Here is a 22,987-nt window from a genome sequence, read left to right on the forward strand (position 1 = left end):
GGTGCATGTTTGCCTTCCAGCCCTGCTCCCCACGGTTGTAAATAAATCTGTTCCCACAGAACCTTTCCATAGCTCGCCAGTCACTCCCCTTCTTGGCTCTGCGTGCTGGGTTTTTTAAACTTTAAAAAAAATTAATTTTTATCAAATATATACATGTACATAATTTAAACAGTCCAGTAGAGCCGCAAGAAAAAGCAGCAGTGCCCGCCTCACCCCTCCCTACCCCAGCTCCCGCTCCCCCAAAGCAGTCGCTTTCTTTTTTCCTATTTAAAAAAATTCAGTATTCAAGTGTTTTAAGATAGTGAAGTATATTCAAAGAAAACACATTTAATATGGCTTCAAAGTGACACACCTTAGGTAGTGAAATGTCTCCTTCTCACTCATCTTCCAGAGATAGTTTAAAACAAATGTGTGTGGGCTCCTTTTTTTTTTTCATTTTTAAAATTTTAATTTGTTAGATATGACAACAAAATGTACTACAATTCATAGTATACATATAGAGCTCAATATTTCATATCTCTGGTTGTACACAAAGTAGGGTCACACCATTCGTGTCTTCATACATGTACTTAGAGCAATGATGTCCATCTCTTTCCACCCTCTTTCCTACCCCCATGTTCTCTCTCTTCCCCTCCCTCCCCTTTTCCCCTTTGCCCTATCTAGAGTTCATCTAATTCTCCCATGCTCCCCCTACCACATTATGAATCAGCATCCTTAAATCAGAGAAAACATTCTGCATTTGGTTTTGGGGGATTGGCTAACTTTATAGAGCATTATATTCTCTAACTCCATCCATTTACTTGCAAATGCCATGATTTTATTCTCTTTTAATGCTGAATAATATACCATTGTATGTATATATATATATATATATATATACCACAGTTTCTTTATTCATTCATCTATTGAAGGGCATCTGGATTGCTTCCACAGTTTATCTCTTATGAATTGGGCTGCTATAAACATTGATGTGGCTGTGTCCCTGTAGTATGCTGTTTTTTAAGTCCTTTAGATATAGACCTAGGAGAGGGATAGCTGGGTCAAATGGTAGGTAGTTCCTTTGACCATACTGCTTTCCAAGGAATCTCCATACTGCTTTCCAGGTTATTCGAACCAGTTTGCAGTCCCACCAGCAATTGATGACTGTGCGTTTTCCCCCACATCCTTGCCAACATTTATTGTGTCTGTATTCTTAATAGCTGTCGTTCTGACTGGAGTGAGATGAAATCTTAGAGTAGTTTTGATTTGCATTTCTCTAATTGCTAGAGATGTTGAGCATTTTTTGATATATTTGTTGATTGATTGTATATCTTCTTCTCAGAAGTGTCCAGTTCCTTGGCCCATTTATTGATTGGGTTATTTGTGGTTTTTTATTGTTGTTGTTGTTTGGTTTTTTTTTTTTTTTTGGTGTTAAGATTTTTTAGTTCTTTATATATCCTAGAGATTAGTGCTCTATCTGACATGGGTGTGGTAAATTGTAGGCTCTCTATTCACCTCACTGATTGTTTCTTTTGCTGAAAAGAAGCTCTTTATTTTGAATTCATCCCATTTATTGATTTATTGATATTAATTCTTGCACTATAGGAGTCTTATTAAGGAAGTTGGGGCCTAACCCGACATGATGGAGATTTGGACCTAATTTTTGTAATTTTTGTTCTAAAAAACGCAGTGTCTCTGGTTTAATTCCTAGGTCCTTGATCCACTCTGAGTTGAGTTTTGTGCATGGTGAGAGATAGGGTTTAGTTTTGTTTTGTTGCATGTGGATTTCCAGTTTTCCCAGCACCACTTGTTGAAGGGGCTCTCTTTTCTCCAATGTATGGTTTGGGCACGTGGGCTCCTTTTTTTTTGTTTTTTGTTTTTTTGGTTTTTTGGTTTTTTTGGTACCAGGGACTGAACTCAGGGGTGCTTAACCATTGAGCAACATCCCCAGCCCTTTTTGTATCTTACTTAGAGGCAGGGTCTTGCTGAGTTGCTTAGGGCCTTGCTAAATTGCTAAAGCTGGCTTTGAACTCTTAGTCCTTCTATCTCAGCCTCCTGAGTCACTGGGATTACAGGCATGTGCTACTGTTCCTGGCTTCCTTTTTTCTTTCTTTAATACAAAGGTTTCTCTACCTTGAAGGTCCTTTGTCTTTCCCTCTGACTCCCTGTCCTGCTGCATAGTCTTTTATGATGTGGGTAGCAGGGATGTGCCATCTTCTACTTAACCAGTCACCAGTGACAAGCATTTAGATTGTTTCTGTTCTGCTGTTCAAACAGGGCTGCAGTGCCATCCCTGTCCTGCTGACATGGCACACTGGAAGTCTGGCAGAAACTGAGGCCAGGTGAGGGGCTGGCTCTTAGGGACTATGCATTTCACATTTTGCTACTGGGGAGTCTGTCAGTTCACACTTCCTCTGGCAAATGTGTCAAAGTGCCTGTGTTCCCCGTTCTTTGTCCAGCATAACAATTGATCAGACTGGAAGATTGTCAGGCAAATATTATAGACCTTTTTATCTGTATTTTCATATTTCTAAACTGTATACTTGTGTCTGCTATGTCTTAATTTCATTACCAAAATCATCTGTTGTCTTGCTACTTTCGAAGACCTCTGGCAAGCATACACCAGCTCTTCTCTCCCCTTGCCCTTGTTTACAGCTTTTGTTTGTATCATATCAGGGTGGGCATTAGGGTGGCATCTTACTATAGTTCAGAGCCATGCCATGCGCTACACTGTGATCACCTTTCGTTTTTTTCTTTTTCTTAGAGGTAAAAATTTAGCTTCATTTTCTGTATGCCTGTTATTTGTTTATTTTCTACGTACTTATTGCTGGTTCTTCCACCTGTCTTTTGTTAGAGGAGCGTAGTTTCTCTGGATTTGGTCCGATGCACATGGTGAATCAGTTCTTTCGTCCCTGGAGTCCTCAGTCCTGGAGGGGGCCTGGTCACTCCCTAGCCCTGCACTGCTCTCCTCCTGGGGCTTCCCATCCCAGCTCCCGAGGAGTTCTCCTTCCTCTGCTCCATGCCTGGATTTCTTATCTTTCCTTTGCCTTGGTTTAGTGCTTTGCTTTGGCGAGGCACTTTTTCTGGTGGTTTCTTAGGAATGCTTTGGAGGTAAATTTTTAGAGATTCATGCTTAAATGAGAGTTTCTTCATTCTGTCCCACACCTAACTGGTACTTTGCTGGGAATAGCTCTCTGGCGAGGAACTGATTTTTCCCTCAGCGTTTTGAAGGAAATGTTCCATTATCTTCTAACTCCCAGCCTTGCTTTTGGAGACTCTCCCATGAATCTGATCCTTGGGTCTCTGTGCTCGCCAGCTTTCTCCCTTCCTGAAGCACGTAGGTCATCGTCTTCTTTTTTTTTTAATATTTATTTTTTAGTTGTAGTTGGACTCAATACATTTATTTTATTTATTTATTTTTTATGTGATGCTGAGGATTGAACCCAGGGCCTCGCCCATGCTAGGCGAGCGCGCTACCACGGAGCCCCAGCCCCAGCCCCACTTAAGGTCTTCTGAAATGCCTCAGTTCCGCAACAGGCTTCTCTCTGGATCATTTCTCCTTCATCATGGTGGCTACTTGGCGCACTCTGTAACTTGGAACCTTAATTCCTTCGTATCTGGGAAGCTTTCTTATGTGCCTTTGGCAGTTTCCTAGCTCATATTTTCTCTGCTCTTTCTTAGTGGAACATCTCATTTGAGAGTTAGGTCACCTAGTTTGAGCTTCTCCTTTCTCTTGTTTTCTTTGTCATTTTGACATGCTGGTAAAGTTCTTCCACCTAGGGGTGTGTGTGTGTGTGTGTGTGTGTGTGTGTGTGTGTGTGTGTACTGGACCACTGAACTGCATCCCCAGCCCTTGTTATTTTGTGACAGGGTGTCACTAAGTTGCCAGGCTGGCCTTGATTTTACCATCCTCCTGACTCAGCCTCCTGAGTAGCTGGGCTTACAGGTGTGCACCACCACAACCAGCCTCCACTTAAGCTTTCTAACCCTTTTGATGAATTATTTATTTCAGCTCATAGTTTTAATTTACAGGAGCACTTTCTTATTTTCAAAATGTTCCTTTTTTTGTATCATTTTATTCTCATTTCAAAGGTACAATGATCCTTCTTTTATCTTTCAGAGGATAGCAGGTTTTTTTCTAAAGTTCTATTCTGCCTCCTAAATCGTATCTGTGTTCTGGAATAGTCTTATTCTGTTTACTTTCCGTCTTCCTCTTTCATGTAGAGTCTTTCTTTGATGATCCTTGGTGAGCTGTTCACCTTAGACTTTGACAAAGCTGGCTGGAAGCTTCGTGGTTGGGATGTGGGCTTTCCTGAGGGTTATCAGGCAGGGATAGGGTGTCACTGGGGGACCCCATCACACAGGTCAGCACCCCCTGGCTTTCGATCCTCCTTACTGAAGTGCTCTTGGAGCTCTGCCTGGCCAACTCCTCCACTGGCTTCAGGTCTCCGTTCAGATGCCACTTTCTAGAGACCGTCCTTGGGTCTGTTACACCAACAGTGTTGTTCTCCCTGCTCACCTGCTTTCCGCTTCCCCTTTCATCTTTTAAGTGATCAGCCTGTCTCCCTCCACTGGCATGTAGGCTCCTGGGGGCTGGGACTTTGCTCTCTGCTCTGTCCCCACAGCAATTTCCAGTAAGCACCCAGTCAGCATTTACCTGTGGAAGGAGGGCAGGGCAGAGAGCTGGAATGGGGGCCAGCACCTTTAGGTCTTTCCTCCAGTCTCCTGCCAGGGTCTGAGTCTGGGTCTCGGGGCCTAAAGAGGGAGGGAGGGATGGGGCCTGAGAGTCTCCCCACCTGGGTGGTCACTCAGTGTAACTTCTCTGCTCAGTTGCCGCAGGGCCCCAGCCTCCGCTGTGCCTGTGGTCCCTGGAGTCCAGCCTGTCTCTGTCCAAGGCCTCCAGAGTGAAATGTCTCTCTTGCCAAGGCAGAGGGGGGCTCACCCCACTGTGCAGGAAGGAGGTGGTGGTGGGGTGCATCTGCTCCTTTGACCAGCCTTCAGCCAGTCCTCCGGGTGCTGTCCCTGCTCACGCGCCTGTGCAGCCAGCTGGGGATTCAAGGGCCTGAACCTCCCCAGGGTCTACAGTGAGTCCCCACTCTGTGCACAGCCTTCTCCACAAGGTATCAGCCAGATGGTTGGATTTCCTCATCCTTCCTCTTTGTTTTGTGTGTGGGGGGTTGTGTGTGTGTGTGTGTGTGTGAGTGAAGCATGCATATTTGATGTGAACGGTACATTAAACTTCTTCACCACCTATTCAGTGGAGGGGACAAAGATTAAGCCATCGGTTTACTTAGCCATGTTTAACTGCCAGTCTGGTTTCCGGCACACAGACACTTCCTGCTCAGGTATTCCACAGAAGGCTCTGGCGTTTGCATTCTCTCATAGCATATATAGCAGAGTCACTAAGTTTCCAGACCCTTTGGCACAGGTCCCACAGGAGGAAGCAGAATGGGGCTTAGAGAGCCACGCTGGGCGAGCTCTGGCCTGTGTGGTCAGCATCGGGCCACTGGGGCGGGCTCTGGGGCCTCACGGATGGCAAGTGCAGGTCCTCCCCCATCTGAGGACTCCCCCGTCCTCTGCTTCCTCAGACAAAGGTGCAACTGTCTCCAGCCAGCAGTGCCACCTGGAAAATCCACAGCCCTACCGGGGGACCAGCTCCACTTTCTCCAGATTTTTATAATTGCAGTTTGGTTAATTCTACCTCTGGCAAGTTCCTTCACACACAAACACAGAAACTGTCTTGATCTCTTTCTTCTCTCCTCCCCCTCTTTATTTCAAGAGCTGTTTAAAATACATAAGGAATAAAAAGTGATATAACATTCAGTCACGTCCTCATCCCCAGAGTTGACCGTAGTTAGTATTTTTCACATATACTTCAAGTCTCTTTTATTTTAATCAAAGCAATGAGACATTCCAGTTAGTGCAGAAGTCTCCTTTGTTCCCTTCCCTCCCTCTCCTCTGAGACCACCGCTGTCACAAATTGAGCACATACACTTCCAGAATATTTAAGAATATTTAACAAGCATGTACATTTCGTGGAGAATGTGTAGCTTTGAGTGTGCCATCCCACATTTGCTCGGGGTCCTAGACCTCGCTTCTCAGTGCAGCCTCTGTGTTGGGATCCGTCTCCCCGCCTCACCTCTCTGTGGAGGAGAGCCTGCCATGCAGGTCCCCACAGGAGAGGACCTAAAGACATGCTAGTGGGGCTGTGTGAGGGCCTGGATTTCATCTCCAGCACCATTGAGGAAAAGAAAAAAAGACATACTGGTGCTCGCCAGCAGACACTGTGCTTTCCCCATGAGCCGTGTTCCTGTGTGTCTTGGGGAATCCATCTGACCCTGCGCAGTAAGAGCCATCACTGTGGTCTCCTCAGGAACCATACAGGAAATGAGACTCCAGGGGCCAGTCGCTGGCCTGTGGTTGGCTTGTGATCCACTTGTGTGGGATCCCCACGGTCTGGCCACTGTCATCCCCAGCCCTAGAGTCGTGACCCACCTGTGAGTGAGGCATCACTAATACTCTAGGGTCCAGGAGAATAAAACCCAGGGGATGGGGAGGGGGCTCGGTGGCAGAGCTCTTGCCTAGCACGCGTGAGGCACTAGATTTGATCCTCAGCACCGCATAAAAATAAATACATAAAAGGTATTGTGTCTATATACAAAAAAATGTTTAAAAAAAAAACAGGGGACAGTGAGTAGTCAGTGGCCCCCAACTCCCAGCCACATTATCTGAAAGTTCTTCATTGTTCTTTGGTGGAAAGAACACAAACTAACAGACACTAAATCCTGCTTCGGTCTCGGCTGTACACCTGGCTGCTCTGGTGCTTTTTTTTTTTTTTTTTTTTTTTTTAAGGAGAGAAAGAATTTTAATATTTATTTTTTAGTTTTTGGTGGACACAACATCTTTGTTTGTATGTGGTGCTGAGGATCGAACCTGGGCCGCACACATGCCAGGCGAGCACGCTACCGCTTGAGCCACATCCCCAGCCCCGACCTGGCTGCTCTGGGATGCTGTGCAGATGGCCCATCTTCTCTGTCTGGTGCCTCACCTCTGGGCGGGGCTCCTGCTGGCTGCTCACCTACCCTACAGCTTGTCTAGGGACCCAGACGTGGTCTGCATGGTCTGACTCGCTGGGCCCCTTCCCTCACCTTCAGCAGCCACCTGCTGTGTTCCCACTGTGTCCCCATGACTTTATGTGCATGACAGCATTTAATCCTCATTCCTCAAGCAGGGGCTTTGAGAAGATTGCTTTCAATCCCTTGTTTTTCTGATGTGCTTGATTACCACTATGGCAACAACATAATTTTATTTTCTTTTTTTAAACTTGATATATATAATATTTCAGCCTTATTATGAGTTAAATTGAGTTTTGTGGGTGGGCCTGGGAACCCCATCAAAATTTATAGCTCTATTTCTTTGGAAAAATTGCTTTCAGGCATCACACAACCAATTACAAGGGAAGTTTGGAACTCCACCAGTTAGTTGGGTCCACTGTACTGTTTGCATTGTTCCCTAATTAGTTTGTGGAAGGATAGTTAATCTCCCTGGTGAAACAATAAATTTCTTAAGGGCAGGCAGTACATCTTGCACGGATCCCCCATCACACCCGGCAGGTGCCAAGCTCAAGAATATATCAACACATTCTTGTTTAATTTCTCCAAAGCCCAACTGCCTGTCTGCCTCAAAGAAATGGGTGCTGATGGCAGTCACCTGGGGTGCCCCTGGTGGTCATTGACTCATATACTGTCAAACTTGATGACTCCTAGATGAGGCCCAGGTTCGTCTGTTCCAGGTTCATTAATTTTTTCTAGAACTTAGTGTATGTTAACACTGTTCTGGGTGTTTTACATTTTTTAATGTATTTAACCTTCATAAAAATATTTTAAGGGGCTGGGGACTGTAGCTGAGTGGCAGAGCACTTGCCTAACGTGTGAGGCACTGGTTCAATCCTCAGCACCACATTAAAAAACAAAACAAAACCATAAATTAATAAAAAAAATATTGTGTGTTCCTCTACAAATAAAAAAATAAAAGAAATATTTTATTTTCAGTATTCCCATTCTACAGATGACCAGAGAGGTTAAGCAATTTGCCTAAGGTCATAGAACTGTTGAAAGTTAAACTGAGATTCAAACTCAGGCAGCCTGGCTCCAGGACCCGAGCTCTCAACCATTGCACCCTTGTCTGTGAAAGACCAGGATAAAACCTTTCCTGTCACCTGGAAATGCTCTCCATAAGGGCACAGCACTGCATTTTCAGCAGCTTCATACCGTGTGATCTGTGTCAAATCCTTGGGCAACAGACAAGGTAGATACATTTTCTACCAAATTCAAACAGTATGGAAAAGTCAAAAAATAAAGTAAATGATTCTCAAAGTTCTTCCATCAAAGTTAAGATCTTGGTTGACATATTGGATTCTATGGACACTCCTCTATGAGTCCACGTGTACATTGGGTGACATGGAACTTCCTTCCAGATGCATTGACAAGTGAGGAAACCACGCCTTAGGAAAGTGTATGCTTTGTCCTCTATAGAGTTAACAGGTTCAGGGTTGGAACTTTGGTCCTGTGTGGAGTTTTCAGTTTATGGTAAACTCTGAAAGTAAAGTGCACATTTATCTTTTGACCCGGTACCTCCTATTTAGACACCTTCCTCCCAGGACCCAGTCCTAGTGCTGAGCTGAGAGGGCTGCCACAGCCAAGGCTGTCTTAACTTTCCTGGAAATTGTGCCTACTGAAGTAGAGACTCTGGGTGCGTGGTGGGTTGGGGTACTTATGCAGATGTCAGTAAAGCTCACTAAAAGCCACTGTTGAGCTTCTACTTGGATCAAGTCCCCTGGCCCTGTGAAATCTCAACTGAGGTGGTGTCCTTTGAGGAAGCACAGTGATTACAAATGCAGCTCAGTTGTGGTGATGCTGTTCCAAAGCCACTTTGTCTTTCCCTGTTGAGCAGCATCTCCAGTTGTCTTAAAGAAGTCCAGGGGAAATGGAATCTGGTGGCTGGGGAGAGAGGCGCTCTTTACCTCCCCCCAGCCAGCTTCCTTCCTGCAGATACTTTGGTCTTAGGATTGGTATCTACTTCTGCTGAAAATGAAATCATATATTCAACTCTCAGGCTGTGTTAGTGAAAATGAACTCTAATGTGATTAGATATTAATGCAGCGTAATGGAGGATCGGTAGTAAATTGAGACCTTCTGATCTTATTACTCCACAAATGCTCCCTCCTACTCAGGCTGCTGCCCTGCCCAGAGCCCTGAACCCCAGCAAGCCTGGGGCAAGGAGAAAAGAGCTGCGGGAGGGGAGAAGGTGGGAAGCGGGGGCTGGGAGCCAGGCTGCTCTGAGGCCCTGACCACTGACAGCCAACCTCACTTCTCCCTGAGCCCCTTCCTCTCTGCACTGCACGGGGGGAGGGGTGGCCCCACCTGTGGAGGACCTAGAGCTCCCAAATGTAAAGTCTTACCTTAAATCCTGCATCACTAGGAGATAGACAGGCATAGGGCTGGAAAGCCAAGAACAAGATCTCCGTGTGGTCTGCTCTGCTCCTCCCCACCACCCCGAAATCCTCTCGTGAAATGATGACTTAAACCCAGTAACAGTGGCTGTAACTTGTGCTGGTTGTTCCCTTTCCTGGTCTGGGAGGCAGGTGGGTGCCATCAGCTTCCTTTAGGGACAGGGATGGGACACATAGTTCAAAGTGGCAGCCAGGCCTGTGGAACCCCAGGACCTCACACACCTCCCGGCCCGCAGGCTTGTCAGAGTCTCCTGTCAAGAAATGGGCAAGAACGCAGCTCTGGGGATGTCAGGTGGCATCACCTTCGTGTATGAATAATGTTGTTTTCACAAGGAGAGCGATTTTTCTTACTCTGTTTTTAGAAAACTGCTTTTAGAGGCGCAGCCTTTGCACACAGGATGGTAACGACTTTTTAATGACCTTAAGAGGACTGGTGTCCAGGCAGCAGTGAATCAATCTCAGTGGGAGGTTGGTAGTGAGAGGGAAGATGGAACACCTGAAACAAGAGGGGAAAACAAACTGCAAATACATATATTTCCTTTGCTAGCGTTCCTTGGTAATTAGACAATTACAGGAAACAGCTTCGTGGCAGCTGGCATTTCCACTGTGTGAATGGAGGAGGGATGGCAACGACTGTGAACTCCTCACGTTTATTATAGAAAATATTATTGGAGTTTACGGTCGTGGGTGCTTCGTGCTCCTCCAGCGCATTCTGATGAGCTGCCGGGCACTAGCCAAGAGCCAAGTTCCTCTTCCCCGAGTTTGTTTGGGGCCTTCTCTGCTAGCTTTTAAAGGAGTGGCCCTTCCCAGGCTGATCAGAGCAGAGTTGCCTTTAAAATACTGGGTTTGCTTCTGAGAGCTCCCAGAGCCAGGCCAGGCTTTGGAAATGGGAAAGCTGGAGGCCTGGGGAGCCCCGCCTGCCCCCAGGTGCCCTCTATGGCACCATAGTGAGTGGCCTGCTGCTCCAAGCCCAAGTTCTGGGCTTGCCCACCCCTGCCCTGCTGCCCTGCTGCGAAACTCTCCTCCCGGAATCTCGAGGACCTGCCCCCGCACACACATCCAATGAGTTACCCTGGTCATTCTGCCCACGGCCCTCTGGGGTCACCATCCCATCCTATTTTATGGATGAGGAAATGTATTTTATGAGCTCCCGTCACCCTAATTGTGTTTATATTTTGCTACACTCTTGTCCCATCAGACATGGCCTACACTTGGTGTTCATTTTTAGAGGGCTTTATAAAAATCCTAAGTGCCAATCTCAGGGTATGGCGTGCCCTCTTTGATGAGATGTTGGTCTGAGTGGGGCACCGTATGTTCCTGCCTCTCGACTGCCACCCTTCCTACAACCCCCACCCTTCCTACTGCACAAGCACCCAGGCTGGGAGGCCCCCCTCATGGACAGGGCCACCAGCATGGGTCAGTTGTGCCATGTAACCAGGCCAACGGTTGTGTTTGCTCTCGCAGGTCCTGGCAGTCGGTGACTTTTGAAAGGCAGCCTGCCTCCTTCATCCGAATCGTTGGAACACACAACACAGCAAATGAGGTAAGGGCCTCTTTCCATGAGCAGCGCCGTGCCCTCTTGTGATGTCCGGTAAGTGGTACACCGAGCTAAGGGGAACCGTTGGCTTTGCCTGCTAATGGCCTGCTGTCCCCACAGCTCGGTGCAGAAGAAAGCCCCGCTCTGGCCCACGGGGCTGTTGTGATCACACCTAGCTGTGCCTTCACTAGCAAATGAAGCCAGCACCTATTGCTCTGCTTATTCCTCCCACCCCTTTGCAGAACCCGCCATCACAGAGCCCTAGAGAGGTCAGGTGGCCTGTCCCTCCTCTCAGAGTCCTCAGCCCTGCAGATGACGGGGTTCATGGGGGCCCTTAGCACTCTGAGTGTGGTGTCCAGCATATGGATGTGCTGTTAGCATCATGTGCTTATTTCTCACTTTGATGTCCTCGTCCCACATGTGGTATGCCCCACTGAAGGGTCTGCTGGTCAAAGACGTGACATGTAAGGAGTAACGATGTGGAAATTCAGGAGGTAAATGAGAAAGAAGCACAAAAGTGGGAATGATCCTAGTTTCCCTCTATTGTGCATCTTTCTCAGTCTCAGTTCCGGTGGCTTCGTGGGTGTCCACCAGAGCAGTGGCCTGGGGCCCCATGCCTGGGCCTGGTGCTCTGCAGCATCACCTTAAAGTCCTTGTTGTTTTAACCTTTGAGTCCTGTTTTGTGGAGTGCGCGCCCAGGGCTCTCCTACTCCACCTCCTGCCACTTCTCGCCTTCCCAGGCCTGGCTCTCAGCCACAAGCTCCCTGGGCCCTGGCATGGGTGCTGGAGGCCTGGGGTCTGGTGCGATTCCTAGTGCTAGTCACTGGATAGGGCCCTGGACACCATGAAGGGCTACCATGGTCTGAGGGCGTTCCCGTGGAGCAAGTAGCAAATACAAGGATGGCAGGGTAAGCGAGGCTGCAAGAGGGTGGTCACTTTTCCTGCCTTTTGAGCACAAGGCCCTACATTTTCATCTTGCAACTGGCTTTGCCTGTTTACAGAGCTGGCCTAGCTCATGCATTGTGTTTGTGGAATCAGGATTTTTCCAGAGCTTGTTTACAGGCTCTTCTCTGCAGGAAACACACTGTGGCTATGGATCATTTTTATTAAAAAAAAAAAAAAGGGGGGGGAGGGAGGCACCAAAATTAATCTAAACTATTGCATTGTTTTTATTTATTTATTTATTTGGGTACTGGGGTTTGAACCCAGGAGCTCTTAACCATTGAGCTATATACCTCCCCAGTCCTTTTTATTTTTTTATTTTGAGACATAGTCTAGCTAATAAGTAGCCAAAGCTGGCCTCGAACTTGCAATCCTCCTGCCTAAGCCTCCTGAGTTTCTTGGAGTACAGGACACGTCTCCCACAGTTAAAATATACCAGATTTTAAGAATGCTTTGAAGTGCCAGACACACCTCAGGTTTTTTCTCTTGTCTCTTCATTTTAAAACAAACCTGAAAATTATAGTAGTAAACTAATTGTTATTTTTAAAAGCAAAAATCAAAAATTCTAAACATCAAGTCATAAAAGCACTTTTTTCTTACTTTGTGATGTAACTAAAGTTAATTTTTAATCTACATTTTAATATACATTTGGTTCCTAACCAATAATATTGTAATAATTCTGCCAATAAATTTCCAGTTTTTCTTACTACTTAAGCTACATTAATTATGTTATTTACTAAATTTGAGAAAAACTGAAATTTATTTTTACAGGTAACATATTGAACTATTAAAATTAAATATTTTTCATTTTTAATCTTTACTGCTAGTATAATACACTTTATAATACACATAATTCACTTTATGGCCTAGCCAGGGTCTCTTCCAGGCCTGAACTCAGTCCTAGCCTCATCACCTCTGGAGCCAAAGGAATGAAAAAAAAACCTTGAACATTTTATTTCAAAGCTGTTCTTGATGGAGAATATCTTCCTAGACAAGGCTCTAAAGTTCACATGCAAAACCTCTTTTCCATGAGGAATTTCCCAAAAATATCCAGGACCCTGGCCCCTTGGGTGAAGATGATGCCAATCAGTTTGCATGGCTGGCCAGCAGGCACTAGTGACATGGCGGTCCATCTCATAAGGCTGATGAGTAATTTGCTCATTGCCTTATTGAATCAGTTATTGATCAGGAAAATAAAGCCTCAACATGGTGTTTCCAACTGGAAATCATAAAATAAATGATGAACAGGACCATAAGAGAAGATCCATAAGCTGCAGCATCCTCAGAGCACACGGGAGGACACAAGGTCCACACCGTCCTCGGAGCCCACAGGAGGACATGATAAAGTTGGTTTCCCAGGGTGTCAGAGATGTAGCTATCTGTAGCTGTTCCGAGGTTCTGGGACAACCTTTGGAAGAAGCAGTGTCACCTGCCTTAGAGAAGCAGCAGCCCAGAGGTAGAAGGGACGGGCTGCTTCCTGCGAAGGAGGATGCATCTGGCAGGCTGGGCAGGACTCCTGGGAAACAGCGCTAGAGGAAAACTGAGATGCCCGACAGGAAGGTGCTCGCTGCCGCATGGGCACAGCCAGGGAAAGGACACTGGGGTGGGAGTCCAGGACAGTCCCGATGTGTAGTTCCATGGGAGCAGAGCTGTACCATCAGAAATAAGGGTCCAAGCACCTCTTTCTCACTGTGGGGGGTGGCCTGGAGGGCAGGGTTGCAGGGTTTCCGCAGTCTGTCTCACTTGGTTGCCAGGCGATGCCAGTGGCTCTTAGCCCGGGGGCCGAGGGAGCAGAACACGTCAGCGGGGCCTGAGCAGCAGATGTTCGTTTCTCCCAGCTCCACAGGTTGGAAGTGTGAGGTCAGAGTGTCGGCAAGGTTGTCGCGGCTGTCATTTCAGGCAGAGCCAGGACTTGTTCCCTTTTAGCTACTGGGTGTTTGTGAACCCAGAGGCTTCGTGCAAATTGCCAGGAATATAGAGGGAGTTGAGAAGTGAAACTGTGTGTAAAAGACGAGCCGGTTGCCACGTCCCCAGGTAGGTCTGCTTGCTGCAGACACTGCAGTGGTGGGGTGGTGCGGGGAGCCCTGCGTGGAGTGCTTCTGGGAGTGGAAGAGCTTTCAGGGAGGTGGGAGCTGTTTCCACAAAAGGTAGAAAGTGGCCCAGAGAGAGTGTCAATGGCCAGAGCTGCCTGCTCTTCAGAGAGACCATGGCCAGGAGCCCAGGGAGTTGACCGCCATGACCTCCCGCCATCCAGGTGCTATTGGAGTAGCAGAGGGCACATGCCCAGCCATGAGTGGAACCGGCTTCTGAGCCCAGACAGCTTGGGCTCTTGCCCACCGTGGGTCGCGCCCGTCTTGCTCTGGTGGGCCAGGCCTCCTGCCTCCAGAGGGGCTGGCATCTGTGGGCTCCACGGTGGTTTTCCCCTTTTCCCTTCATCAGCTGGCTCTCGGGCATCAGCGAGCGGCCTGGCGGGCTGTGGAGGCCCAGGCTTCCCCATCACCTGTTCCGCAGGCTCTGATTTCCTGCAGCTCCCCGGCCTGTCCTCTGGGAAGCGCACGTCTGCTGCTGGCATCTGTCTCTCATCTTCTGTCGTGAGCACCACAGCAATGAGTTCATTAGGTTTTTTAGCTTCGTTTATGACTTCTGTCAATAGAGTTTCTAATGCTGGCCTCTGAAGACGCCCACCCCGCTGCTCCCGTGTGCTTGGCGCTGCCCTCGTCATTTGCTCAACGCCTCACACCTCTTGCCTGTCATCTCCCGCCAGTGTGTCTTCCTGTCCCTCTGCCCTGCAGTCTCCTGCATGGGACTGGTTCTCACATGCCTGCTGCTCCTCTCTTTGGCCTTTCGTGGTCTCTCCATGTCTTCTCTGCCCGCTCTCAGGGCTGCCCTTGTCTCCCCTGTGCCTGGCACTAGATGGCAGACCTGTCAACTTGTCCTCGAGCTCACCCACCATCCCCTTCAGTTGGTCACCTGATTCCCCAGTGCATGATGCTACCAAGCTCACTCTTGGCTATTCCTTGGCCACTTTTTGGTGGTCTCAGTGGCTACTTCAGCAAGCTTGTGTGCATTCATGGTCATCCCCTTGCCTCCATGGCTGATTGTCTCTGAGCTGCCTGTGGGAGGCAGACATCACTCCCCTTCCTAAACCTCTCTGGTCTGGAAAAGGTCTTGTCACTCTCCCTGCAGCATCAGGGCAGACCTCAGTTCCAGCTGGCAAGTGCGGCAGAGCAGGCCTGGCGTCTCCCATCATCCACTCCCCCTCATCTGGTGACCTTAGCATATAACGGAGGCACACACCTGCACCCTCGAATCCACACAAGATCCAGTCTGGGGCCCTGTGAAGATGGTCAGTGGTATTAAAAGTGATAGAAGAGGCGTCTGTTTCTTTTTATGGCTTTATGAAGCCCTGAGTTTGAGAGAAAGTTCCAGAGTGATTTTTCAGTAGACAGGAAGCTGAGGGTTGACAGGACCACAGGAAGAGTGAGCTCTGCGGCACAGAGACGGGCTCCTGCCACAGGACCGCAGGAAGGCGCCCGCCAAGTCAGTAGCAGAAACTGAGGAGGCATTGACAGGTTGCACTGGCTCTCTTGGTTCCCCTGTGCTCATTGGACTCATGTGGCAAGAGGAGAGCTGTGTCACAGTCACCTTTGCATCTTCCACAGCTAGCGTGGTGCCCTGCATGTGTAAGAGTAGAGTATCTGTGAGCCACACAAACGGAATAATCTGTTCAGCCATCTCTGCTCCACCCAAACAGGAATAAAGGGAAAGATTTAGTAAAATAACTTGTCATTACCAAGTGGCCGTGGCATTCCAAGACAGCCTCCGTGATCATACTGAAGATTTCCTGAGCCCAGAAACCAAAAACTTCTATAAATGAAAAAGTGTGAGTCCCAAGCATTCAGCATCTCTTAGGTTAGGACCCTTATCATAAAATAATAATGACCTGAAATGACATACCGGTGGCTAGCGTTGACTGAGCACTGATCCCAGGCCAGGCCCTGTGTCCTCATCACATTATTTAACACGTGTGCAGGAGGTTCTGCCCAGCCTCCTCTGAAGGTGAGAAAGCTCCAGGGAGCAGCGGGCAGCTGTCGTCCGTCCAGAAGTGTGGCTTGGCCCAGATCTCTGGAGAAGTTTGGTGTGCCCAATATACCTGAACAAACGTGTGTGCCACCTTCTGAATACAGGCCTGAGCACTTCCGCTCCTGTGAGTCCTTTGAACGAACTCTCGTGCAGGTCAGATTACAAATGAGTACACCACAGCAGGATTCACAGCAGACCCTGGGGCACTTCCACATCCATCCACAGAAGAAGGGGAAAATAAAGCACAGTGCGTCCCACAGTGGATGATGACCCAAGTGGGTGGATGGCAGACCGTCTGGAAGGACAGCAGAGAACGTGAATAGTCAGATCACATTCATCTGGGCGTGGTGGTGCCCCCCTGTAATCCCAGCAGTGCCAGAGGCTGAGGCAGGAGGATCACAAGTTTAAGTGCAGACTCAGCAATTCACTGAGACCCTGCCTCTAAAATAAAAAATAAATAAAAAGGGCTATGGATGTGATCTAGTGGTTAAGCACCCCAGGGTTCAATCCCTGTTAACAAAAAAAAAAAAAAAAAAGAGGTTATATTATAGAAACTTCCAAACCCGTCCCTGTTAACGGGCACAGGGGGAACTGCTAAGAAGAAAAGGCAAGGGGGCCCCTGGCTCAGGCAGAATGGCAGCTCCCTCTGGTGGGGCTTGCAACTGGGGCACGTGGAGGCCCCGCTTCTTGACCTGGGTGGTGTTTGTGTCAGTGTTCATGGCATAATCATTCAACAAACTTTCAGTGTATAGTTTTCACAGTGAAAAATTTTGGTTTTAAGCAAAAAAGAAACCTTGATTAGGAAACTGAAGCTGAGAAATGCTAACTAATCTGTGCAAGGACCCTGCCATTGAGTGTCAGAGCCAGGATTCAAATCCAGGCTGCTGCGTCTTCCAGGAAAGCCTGGAAAAGAACAGGGGCAGAAGTGTGCCCTGCTGTGCCCTGGCCCACAACTCGGCCACAGACTTGGCGAGCAGGCAGCTCCTCAGGCTCACACTGCACAGGAGCCCATTTTAGGTCAGAGGGGACACTGGGAACCGAACCACCCTTCCCACAGGGATTGCAGCCTCACTCCCTGGTGGACATCACCCCCAGGAGGTGACATCTCAAATGGCTGTGCCCAGTTGATGGTGAGGGGTGAAGTGCGTGGGGTGAGCTGCAGCCACTACAGCTCCTTCAGGTGCGGGCTGGCCCCAAAGCAGGGGGTCTGTAAAATGCATCCAGGGGACATGACCCTTGGGGTTGGGTCTACATGAATGAGACCAGGTCGTGGAGGGTCCAGGAGGGTGGGGTGCAGATGACACTGCAGCTCACTGCCCGCCATGTGAGGAATGGTAATGGACCTGTGAGCTTGTCACGGGAGGCCTGCGCGAGGAGCACCGGCAAGACAGAAAGTCTGCGAGTGGCTGCTGGAGCTGCCCTCCAGGACCACTCAGCTCAGAGCCTCGAGTGAAGCAGGATTTATTTACAGGCTTCTGTCAGGCCAGCGAGTGGCTCTGGGCTCCCAGTGCCATCCTCGTTCCCATAGCAACATGTGGCTCTAATGAAAAAAAAAATAGGGAAACAGATTCCGTTTAAAAAAAAAAAAAAAAAAAAAAACTAAACTAAATGCTCCTTCCTGGCCTGGTGGTGATTCTCGTCCAGACCCTCTCCCAGAGCTGACCTCACCCGCCTGGCTCCCCAGGACTTCGCCTAGAGTCTCCTCTAGAGGGCATTGATCTAGGCCCAGAAGGTGCCTCAGGGCACCCACTTGCTCCCCAGGCCAGAGCTCTCAGTGGGGCAGCGCAGGGGTGAAGCAGACAGCCCGTGGCCGAGCTGCAGGGAGAAGCAGCCCAACCCTGAGACCGCTCGTCTGCAGCGGGGACGGCCCAGCCTTGAGGCTCCACTGCTGCCCAGGGGAGCACCTGGCCCTCCGTGGTATCCCGTCCAGGGGCTAGGGAAGGGCTGCACGTGGGGAATCTGCTTGGGCACAGGAATAGCCCAGACACACCCAGGCTGGAGATGGCACTGTGGACCGCCTGTGCTGTATGTGCCAGAACAGGGTGCAGGGCCAGAGAAAGTGACACCGGAGTGCCTGCAGGGAGCAGGGCAAGGGGACTGTTGGGCCCAGTGGCAGACCCCTGTGAGCTTGCGTGATAGTCCCAGCAGGAGGCTCTGACTGGGTCCCACACCACATGACAGCATTTTTTGCAGGGGTTGGGGGGAAGACTAGGGAATTGATCCAAGGTGCTCTACCACTGAGCTATACCCCCAGCCCTTTTTATTTTTATAAAAAGGGTCTCGCTAAGTTGCCCAGACTGGCCTCCAACTTGCAACCCTCCTGCTTCTGCCTTATAAGTCCCTGGGGTGACCAGTGTGTGCTCTCATGCCTAGCTATACTGCAGTACTTGAGGGTAGAGATTGTGTTGTGGCATCTTTGTGTCCCCAACACCTACCCCAAGGCCTGGCACACAGTTGCCTCTTCACGCATCAGACCAGAGCCAGAGCTTTGGTGCAGGATTCTGTACAAAGTAAGCCCTGGGGAATCACCCATGGCCACCCAGAGCTGAAGGACAGGGAGAGCTGAAGGAGGTTGCACCAAGGCTGTTCCCTTGTCCTTGGAGAACTGAGAGTGGAGTTGGTGAGAAAGTCGAAAGCTTTTGTTGCATGAAAATATAGGGCAGGGGAGGAGCCTTGGGATGAGTGATCCAAACCAAAACACGGATTTAAGGATTACACAGGCTGATAGTGATCAAGGCCAGGTGGCTCAGAGAGTCCACAGGGAGGGCCTGGAAGGGAGCTCTGCACAGCGGGAGGGGGCTGGTGAGGCGGGAGGAGAAGGGAGGGAGCCACTGCAGCAGCGGCTGCCAGCCCTCAGGGTGCCAGCCTCTGCTCCCACCTGTGCCACCAGGTCACTTCACCTCCCTGCCTCACAGGACACTTGCCTTTAAGGACAATGAACTGGATGTTAGAGGTTCGCTTTCGGCGATTTAGGAAGAAGAACAGAAAAATATTTCATTTCTTTCACAATTTTAAAAGAAGACCTTTTTATGGGCATAGTTCTGCTTAAGCTTCTCATGAAAGAGCTTATCAGGGAAATAGGAAACGTGGTGACACTGAACACATGTCATTGTTTCAAAGGCTGTACAATTTGTGGATGTGTCATGTGGAGCAGTTTCATTCTGCATGCTCCACAGCCTGGGAAGAAGTGTCCACAGACCTGGGCAAGTGAGTGCCCAGGAGCCATAAAGCCATGAGACAAATGGAAACTTCCAGCTCCTGAGGATGACCACAAACAGTGTCCCCATGCTGAGCTGGCAGTTTGGAGAGACGACAGAAATCTCCAGGCAGCTGGAGCTCTTTGAGACAAAAGGCACCCGTGGAGCGTGGTCAGCTGAGGTGAAGAACCGCCTGGGGTGGGGCCGCATGACCCCAGCTGTCACAGGGGCGAGAACAGGGCCACAGCTGTGCCTTCTTGGTACCTGTTCAGTGGGAAGGAGCCTTGGCAAGGCCACATCTGCCAAGTGGGTTATTCAGGCCTCCCAGAAACCAGGTAACAAGACTTTCTTTGTTTCTTAGTAGAGTTTTTCATTTTGTTTTGTTGTGTTGTTTAAAAAAAATAGAAAAATACCTCTACCACCTTGTGGGCAAATTAATTAAGATAAAAGAGCGACTCACTCTCCCTGGAACAAAGGAGTGCACAGGCATTTAAAACCACAGGCTACCTGGGGAAGGCTTGTCCCCAGAACTTTATCTGTGGATATGGGAAAGTGGCATGGAAGGAAACTATTGTCATATATGAGCTTTGTCACCCAGAAATTCACTTCCACACCTAGTAGGGATAAGTACTTGAGCAAAAATATTTGGGTTCCATTAATAATACAGGAAGGTTTGAAAATGTCTCCTCATGAAATGATTCCTTAACTAGAAACAGGGTGTGGGGCTCCTCAGATGCACATGTAAAACAAGGCTTATAAAAAGAGAAGCTTTGTTGGGAGGGCTTGGTCTTCCTCTAAAAAGGAACAAAAATAAAACATCTATGCAGTCTGAGTCTGCATGGGTTTCAAACTCTTTCATGAGAGAAGCTTAAGCAGAACTATGTCCATCCCAGCCTCTGCCCTGGGATGAGGAGAGGCCCCTGTGGTTGCCTTCACAAGTCTGGTAAATGGCTGCTCTGATGCCACCACCCGAGCCTCATGGAGGGACCCAGTCTTCAGGGAATGGATGTCGGAAGCTGTGGCCTTGTGTCTGACTTACGGGCAACCATCGAGAGGTAGGTATCTATTTTATAAAGACATGTTGCCTTGTAAATGTAAGCTGAAAGCTTGGTTCAGAAATCCTATTTGTATTGGTTGGCATGAAAGCAGGCTACGGCAGTTCCTCAGGAGAGACCTGGGAAGCAAGGCAGAGTCATTGATCAACATTTATTAAATTTTCCCAATTTCTGCTACAGTTCACAGTACTCTTAGGCCAATTTGGGAAAATTAGCAGATGCTTCTTCTCCTAAAAACCTTGAAGATATGTCAAGCAGATAGTGTTTGGGGATTCCCTCTAATGAAAGGCGACAGGCAGTAGCCAGCTGAGGAATGAGCCTGGTGGCCAGGAAGGGGCCGGGCATTTGCATACATCCTGTCCGGGGTTTGTGGAGAAAAGAACACCCTGGACTGTTTCCACACGTCCAGGATTACAGCTCCCAGAGAGCAGGGCAAAGTGATAATAAACAGCAGCTACCAAAGGACGCCCAGATTGTGACTAAGGCTGTGTCAGATTCATACACACGACTACATTGCAAATTAGCCGGCTCCTCTCCGGGGATAGATCCAGAGGCCATTGAAGATGGTTCAGCGAAGGTGCCCCTTTGTGAGCAGCGGCAATCAAACAGGCTAATGGGATGCATGATTGCCGAAAAGGGGAGCGAAAATGATGCGGCAGCCGCAGTAATGGCTTTGCATAAATCAGAAGCGCGTCTCTGCCCTGTATGCCTCATTCACTTTTGGTCACATCCTTTCCAAGGGGTATTGCAGTCTCGGGAAGGTTCAGAAGGAAGAAATTGAACCACACGAGCTTCTGAGTGGAAAGAGGCCCAGGGCCCGGCTGATTGGCCCACAGGGAGACCCATGGGAACCTGTGGGAAGAAGGACTGAGGAGCTTGGGGTGGAGCATGATTCCAGGTCCCCTCCCTCCCCGAGGTAATGACAGTCTGCTAAGGCCATCGGCGCCCTCCTCCAGCCTCCAAGAAAAGAGCAGAGGCATCAGGACTCCTTTCCTTCTGCACCTCTGTGTGGGGCAGGAGCAGCCTGGGCCCAGCTGGGATAGCCAGGCCTCCCATGAAGGAGGTAGCTCCCTACCACAAGCCTGCTGGTCACCCCCACTCCAAGAGAAGAGGGCCCAGACCACCCCCAGTCCTCCTCTGGTGGCCAGTTGTGAATCTCATGGTCCCAGGGGAAGGAGGCCCTGTCCTGCACAGGACCCTGAGGAAGAAGGATACCACAGTGTCCACTGTTGCCGCGTGTGGCTACAGACGACGGGCTGCATCAGCAACAGAGATGACTGAGCCAGGCGCACCTCCACAGGGGTGGCAGAGTGCCGTGCTGGGTCTGCCCGTGGCCTGGAAGCCCCTCTTTGCCCACGTGTCTGCTCGCAGCTCCTCAGGCCCAGGGTGGGCCTCCTCTAGGCTTTCCGAGCCTCCCTTCCAGGCAGAGTCTGCTGTCTACCTGTGCTGTCAGAATGGTGGTGGAAAGTTCCAGGCTTTGGTGCCGCCCAGCCCTGAGGGTGAATCCCAGCTTTCCGCTGTAGGCAGAAGAGCTAATGTGGTGGCACAGAGGCACCTCTGCCCGCCCTGCCCCTGTCCCCGGGGATCCTGACCTTGGGTTCAAGTGCTGGACACACCCAGCAAGGTCACTGGAGGGTAAAACAGCAAATCCTGTGAAGGGTGGAGGACCCTGAGTGACCGCAGTGTGGCAGCTGCCATGCCTTCCCCAGTAGCCGACAGTCCCTGGTCCCTGTGGACCCTTTTCCTTACTTTATCAGTCCTTAGTGAGTCTGTTGTCAAATTCTGTGTTGTTTTTCTTTAAAAATGACTCCTTCCTCTTGATTGTAAGCTGCGCTTCACTTCAGGGGATTTCAGAGTGTAAAGGTCTGTCATCTACTTTCTTTAAACACTTGTATTATTTGAATTTGTCACCACAAACGTGCATTTCTTTTGCACTTTTTTTAAATGTGAGAAATGGTGCTTCTCCAGAGCCCTTGCGCTGGCTCCTGCCTGTTCTGGGCTGTGCCCTGCCCCTCCTGTCCATCCCCTGCCCCCTCCTGTCCATCCTCACCTCTAGAGCCCTCTGCTCCATCCGGAGCCCTCTGTCATTGTCCTTTGGCTCAAGAACCCAGAGTGGCTCATCTGCACCAAAGGCAGTGGTTACGGGTCACAGACTGGAATGCAGCTCTGATGCCCGGTAGCTGTACCTGGGCCACAGCACACAGGGGACTGTTGGGGCCAGTATGGCCTGGGACTTTCCAGGGTACCCTTAACTTGGATGGAAGATCCTGTCATGAGCTTGTGGTGTCAGAAAGAGGAATAGTTGTGATTTCTGTGGAAGAAGGAGCTGCAGGAACACACAGAACCAGCCGCGGAGGCTCCCGTCAGTGTCTATATTGGGAATAAGCACCGTTTGCATTATTATTTGAAGATGGGTTGTTGGCGGGCTCAACACAGGGTGCAGTTCGCAGCACTTGCGGTAGATGAGAGGAATTTGTCTGGAAATGGGGATAATGGTGGGACGAGAGTAATGACCAGAACCAGGCCATTGGCCTCTTTCAGGTCTCCCCCTGGGCAGCTGGTCTCCCCAGGCCCTCCCCAGGCCCTCCCCAGCATAGTGGAGCAGGCACTCGTCCTGTGTGATGTATGGGGACCGTCCTCGGAAAAGAAGCACATTGTACAGGATAAGCCACCAGGCCATCCT

At 49.3% G+C, this 22,987-nt stretch overlaps 1 protein-coding gene across 3 annotated transcripts in view; it reads left to right on the forward strand.

The window, feature by feature from the left end:
* The window catches only part of Btbd9 (BTB domain containing 9), a 402,045-nt gene that overhangs the window by 369,700 nt on the left and 9,358 nt on the right, over positions 1–22,987 (forward strand). For all 3 annotated transcript variants that reach the window (XM_021721934.3, XM_005318735.4, XM_078020076.1), the window contains one exon: positions 10,955–11,033. In XM_021721934.3, the coding sequence (XP_021577609.1) occupies positions 10,955–11,033 (79 nt within the window). The remainder of the gene's footprint in view (positions 1–10,954; positions 11,034–22,987) is intronic.

Source organism: Ictidomys tridecemlineatus, chromosome 8 (genome assembly GCF_052094955.1).
Source record: "Ictidomys tridecemlineatus isolate mIctTri1 chromosome 8, mIctTri1.hap1, whole genome shotgun sequence".
NCBI classification, from domain to species: domain Eukaryota; kingdom Metazoa; phylum Chordata; class Mammalia; order Rodentia; family Sciuridae; genus Ictidomys; species Ictidomys tridecemlineatus.